The sequence below is a fragment of the Polypterus senegalus genome, chromosome 2, assembly GCF_016835505.1.
Source record: "Polypterus senegalus isolate Bchr_013 chromosome 2, ASM1683550v1, whole genome shotgun sequence".
In the NCBI taxonomy this organism is placed as follows: domain Eukaryota; kingdom Metazoa; phylum Chordata; class Cladistia; order Polypteriformes; family Polypteridae; genus Polypterus; species Polypterus senegalus.
The window spans coordinates 200059943-200065942 of record NC_053155.1 but is presented as its reverse complement, the minus strand read 5'-3'; the positions used below and the strand labels follow the sequence as shown (position 1 = coordinate 200065942).

At 37.4% G+C, this 6000-nt stretch overlaps 1 protein-coding gene across 5 annotated transcripts in view; it reads left to right on the top strand.

The window, feature by feature from the left end:
• Positions 1-1286: 1286 nt before the first annotated feature.
• dcaf6 (ddb1 and cul4 associated factor 6) overlaps positions 1287-6000 on the top strand; it is a 215694-nt gene continuing 210980 nt past the window's right edge. For 2 of the 5 annotated variants that reach the window (XM_039745175.1, XM_039745173.1), the window contains exon 1: positions 1287-1628. In XM_039745175.1, coding sequence (XP_039601109.1) covers positions 1541-1628 — 88 coding nt within the window. In that variant the 5' untranslated portion in view covers positions 1287-1540. The remainder of the gene's footprint in view (positions 1629-6000) is intronic. The other 3 variants (XM_039745172.1, XM_039745171.1, XM_039745174.1) reach the window with 2 other exon arrangements.

Sequence of the window (6000 nt, the reverse complement as noted above, 5' to 3'; positions counted from 1 at the left end):
ATATCTTCAACCACAATCCAGACTCTCATTGGAACCTACAGGAAGCGTTTAGAGGCTGTAATTTCTGCAAAAGGCGGATCTACTAAATATTGATTTCATTTCTCTTTTGTGGTGCCCAAATTTATGCACCTGCCTGATTTTGTTTGAACAATTATTGCACACTTTCTGTAAATCCAATAAACTTCATTTCACTTCTCAAATATCACTGTGTGTGTCTCCTATATGATATATTTAACTGACATTTTTTATCGTAACAACCAACGATTTATACAGGAAAATAATGACTATTAACAAGGTTGCCCAAACTTTTGCATCCCACTGTAAATGGAGCTTATTACAGTATATAAAAAATAATCAGCAATGAAGGTATCATAAGGTGTTTTGGAAATATTCACAGTGCCTTTACATTGCTGTCATAATTGCTTAGTTAGGGTTACAAAGTAGGCAACAGAGCTCTGTGAAAGAAAAATATTTAAACTTTATTATACATACCATCATAAAGTACTTACAATACATAATGATCAGATAATGCTTGAATTACAGAAACATCTGCGTGATTAAAAAGACAAAAAAAAAAAAAAACCCCAAAACACATAGTTACACTACAAATGAAAACTGAGGATTTAAATACCTTTTGACATGTTCATCTATCATTCCATGTTGTTGGAGGATGTTTATTTAGTCCACCCATTTCTATATATAATTAATGTATGGTTGCAGCATAGTACATCACTGCTTCTTAAAGACTGATAATGCTGTTTACAATAAGCTATCTATCTGAACATTATTCTACCTTTGTATATTTAGAAATTGCTTAAGAGTGCAGCCAGGTAAATTACCATGTTTTACAACAAAACATGAACAGAAACAGAACTGCAACTTAATACATGTTGTAAACTAAAGTTGGAGCCAAAAGAATATTTCACTTTGATACAATTATCGCCATAAAATAATCAGCGTATATAATACGTTCTTACACTGAAAACCACCTTGCTACAGATGCAACACTCAGACTGCAAGGTAGTAAGACAAGTACGCCATTGTGGCTCATTAGCTGGGTCTATATTAGCTGCAGATGGACTACCAAGAGCCAAGATGTCGTATACAAAAGCACAGTTGCATTTTGCTATGACTTCGTGAGACGCTCGCGCTACAGGTTTAGCTCCGGTCAAGACAAAAACCCGAACACCTCAGACCTCGCGTGTAACCTCTCGCGTTGTCAACTGTAAGAACTCTATTGGCGGAGAGACTTACATGGGCGGGAGCACGAGGAGAAGTAAATAACAAACCCCGTTAAAAAAAGGAGCGAGAGAGGGAGGGGAGTTGTTGTTGGTGGCGAGGGGTTAGCGAAGTGTCTTTGGGTTAATTACAGCAACACGCGTACAGCAAGGGATTTAAACGGAAAAAGAGAAGTGAACTGCAGAAAAAGTGAATGATAACGTAAATAAACTTGGGTAAAACGAAGAAACGGCCACAAGGAATTAAGTGGACTTCGAGTTCTTTCAATGCTTGTATTTAGAAGCAAAGGTGGTTGAACACCATGTCCTACCCCAGTAACCTGCTGTGGGATGTGAGGAAGCGCGCAGTGGGGCTGGATGATCCTAAAACCATCAGGATTAACTATTTAGGTAAGAGACGTTAATGGGGTTAGGTGGTGGAGGGCGGGCGGAAACTTGAGTGTGCAGCACTGACAGCTGTTTGAGAAAGCGACACTGTCCAGAACCTCCCCCCTCTCGCACCATTCCGTGTACTACATGTACATAATTTGCTCTGGTTGATTGGTGTTTAAACTGATGTTAATGGCTGCTTACATTGGTTGTAGATTAAAGTTAATGGCTGCCTTACTTGACGTACAAAGCAAAAGTCAATACAGGTTGCTATTCTTACTTCACAAGGATTCGGTTGGTTTATGTAGCGGCCGTTACCAAGTGATCTGTGAAGGGTACGTCTTTTGGTGCGTCTTCCAAATCTGCCCTCAAAAACTTTTAAGGTCTATGTTAGGGTGCGGACATGTACAGCCAATGCAGAATAGCTGTTCCTGTCAGTCATCAGCTGCAATCCTTGAAAAGTTTTCATTCTGCATAGATAGAGTGAGAGTTCACAGCTTTGCTTCGATTCATTTTGACACTTAAATAAGACGAGGACCCAACTGACAGGAGTCAGTAAAAGCGCCCAGCATGAGGTCTTGTTGTCGTGCTAATGTAGAGAAGTTCCCGGCACACCTATCAGGCCAGTGTGAGAATTTGGGATCAATCAATCTGGATAAAACCCAGCACTTGCGACCTGGCCGAAATTTGCACTTAATGCAGCTGTCAAACAGATAATTACTTGTTACCGATAACCGGGCTCAGGTCCAGTAGGTCACATTTGGCCGTTTTGTTACCCCTCTAGGGTCGTGGCAACTAAAGCCAATTCTCAGGAAGACCTTGTTAAAAATTTTAGTTTAAAAGATGGAATTGTTTTAAAGAGTTATATTATTGTGCTTCCATTTCAACCACTGATGTACACATTTTAGGTCCTTTCCCAAAGTGCATTTTACCAGTCATCTGGAATAGGTGTGTTTATAGAGTTGATTCAGTTTACCATTTTAGTTAATGCCTTTCACAGATTGCAGGCTGCAGATTGTGCAGTCAATCAAATGCAAAGCAGCATGAAGAGATAAGTTATACCTCTTGTTATTTTCTGTTGATTTGTTTGCTTTCTTGTGTGCTTTGTGAAATAGCTAGTAATGGCTGTCTTTTTAAAATATGTTATAATTAATTGTTGATGTTTGATTATTCAAAAAAAGCAAAACTGTTTGATTTTAATGTGTTGTAGTAACAAAAGACCGTAAACAATAAAAATTGTATGCAAATCAGATGTTCTTAATCATGACATCTGCCCTATTCTGCAGACTGCATTGTTCCAATTTTGCCTGCATGCGACATGACCCTAAACATTTTGATATTGTATATCTTATTGTCTTCCCTGCACTTCTCATCTTAAGGGGCCTGGTGTATACTGCCTATGTAGCATCAATAATCAAGAAAGAAAGCAATGGGCAATTACTTCTGTCATGTCCTGCTGTGAGGAGAGTTTGGCTCTGTGATAGCAAAAATTAGTTTATAAAAATTAACACTGCCTTAAGAGCCAATAGCAAGTAGCTATGTTGAAATCCAGTTTGTTTTGTAATGCAGATTTTGCTGTTTAGCAAAATGTTAGTATAGGTTCACCTTAATGATGACTCTTCGCCAATTTATTCAAAACTGTGGTCTTTTATTTCAAATCTTGTAATTCAATCCTTGTCACAAAAAGACTGAAGGAGAACAGGCTTCTTTCAGTCTTGCCATCTCTACTTTACCCACACTGTTTTCTTCATTGTGAAAGTGTTGACCTAGAGCCATTGCTGCTAGAAATGATACAGCTGCCATGGTACTTATCCTTCTATATAAAAGCGGTCGGGATTGTCCTTCCGTCCTGTGAGTGCTACGCAGGCACGGAGTTTCACACACGCCCCGTCCATTTTGCAATTCACGATGGGATTTGTATTTTCGTTTTTCCAGGTAAAAGATGATTTTCTACTCCAGACTGTGCGATATCTTCTTCTTCTTTCTTACTATATAAAAGCGGTCAGGATTGTCCTTCCATCCCGTGAGTGGAAAGCGTAGTGGTATTCCGCTTTTCACAGACTTACTACTTGCAGCTTGCGGTACGAAGCAACATGATGTGAGCAGAGTTCTGGTGCTCCCATCGTTTCCTTGCTTTTGTGCGCGATGCGCTGGAAAAATAGACAAAATTATGTCTCTGGAAATAATTAATGTTGATGGTGTACAAATGCCTCACCGCGTAGTAAATATCAGGGGGTTTCAAAAGGGCGACCTCAATATAGAAAAAAAGTTTAAATTTCATCACAAAAATAACAGAAACTACGAGTATTAATACCGCTCAAATCCAACATAACCAAATGAATGAGTTTGTATAAAATATCAAATTGATCTACATATTGAATTGCCTTAAGAAGTGGTCAACTTAAAAGTCGGTCGCCTTAAAAGGCTGGTCAGCCTAGTACTACAATATCTTCCCTAATAATAATTTGTGGGATCAGACATTAGCGCATTTAATGTAGTGTACATATTTTATTTTGGTCCCATAACTTCTTATCAGTCTAAAGATGGACAAAGTCTGGCTATATAGCACCTCCGTGTCTAAGAATAGTTAATCTTGAGTAAACTAATTTAACAAGATTACCTTACTTTACACTGTTGTTCTCAAAATTTCATAAAACTCTGTTCTATTTCCTGTTGTATTCTTGGTTTGCTGAAATGTGCTCAATAATTAAATGAAGCAGGTTTTCACAATATATGTATTAATGTTATGTAATCCTTTAATTCCTTTATGACACCCATTTAACTCAGGATAGAGATCTATAATGCGCAATGGAAAAACAGGAAGCTACACTGATGTGTGATCAGTCAGTTAGAGGGCATGAACAAAGAAAACTTCACACTGTGGGGTAGGTTTACACAGGTCACCTGAGCTGACAGCATATGTTTGGACTGAGGAGGGGGCAGGGGAGTTCACATGGGAATCCAACATCAAATTGAGTAGAGTGTGCCATCCCCACACAGAAGGTAACATAACACATAACTGAATATTTCTCAGTAGCAGTTAGGTGTAAAAACTACCCATTTTGCCATAAACAAAACTGTGTAGCTAAAGCAGTTTAAGCAGTCTTTATCTCGTATAACTTCTTTCGTCCTGAGCATTTGTTCAAGTATTGATTTATTGTCATGTATATTGTGTTTATACAATTGGAAAGTTGTGACAGGCATACACTGTTCTGCAGTGCCCACAAAGGTGGACACACATAAGAGCCTCGTTTTGTCAGTTTTCCCTGCTGGACTGTAGCAAGTATGCAGGGAATACAATTGGGCAAAGGCATCAAAAACAACTCAGTCTAACAAGAAGCAAACAATCACAACAGACAAAATCCTAAATAGGAAAACTGAAAAATTTGAATGCATTTAACTAGTGTCTTTTTGAAGTGTTTACGAAGCAAGAGAAAAGAATGAGCTTGATAGAAGCTTTTTTTATTTCCCATGCCCCTTGCATTACTTGGTTTGTCAGATCGAATGTGACTATTCAAATATAATTCCCAATATATTTCAGAAAAGTCTTACCGTATGATAAAAACTGACATTTGATTGTAAAAGAACATTTCCTTGTTTTATCCCCAACAATGTTACTCCAGAGACTCCATGCAATACTGTGTTATTTTGCATATCTGTTTTTGCACATCAGTTTGACGGTCAGTGCCCTCATTATTTTGGAATGGTTCACTTGGTATAGTCATAAATAATATGTATAGTCACAGCCCATCACAACATAGTTTAGGGCATTTTTTTTCTAGCCAATAGTGCTTCTTTTAAATCAACAGGTGTCCTAAGAGTAGATTTTTTAAAGTACTTCCCCAGTACCCTAAAGGTATCATTCTGCTTCTGCTCCTGTTCAGCATCACTCAACAGTAACAAAAATCAAAAATAACTGGCATAATTTAGATTTTCCTTTTATTATTATTGCACTTTAACATGTAACATGTTTACAGCAATGTAAAGAGCCTTTTGTTAGCAATGCCTATTTAACTACCTTGGTTAATATGTTATGTCATACTCTGTCTTATGCAGCTGCTGGCTTGATACACAATTCCTAAAACAATGAGGCACAATTAAAAAATTTCAGGCCACTGAAATTACAATTTTGGTGTATTTTCAAAGGTAGTTTAATCCTATTTTTTATTCCAAGATATTACTCTGCATTGTTAGTTAACTTAGTAGTTTACTAATAAACACTAATTTTTCTAGATTTTTAATTGCTGTGATTGAAAACATCTGTCAAATAAAAAAAATGTAGTGAGGACTAAATGCTTAAATGCCATTACAGTGCAACATTCAGTACATTTAGTAAACATGAATAGACTAACAGTGCATCAGTTTATACAAAAGTGAGATCTGCATTGACCTT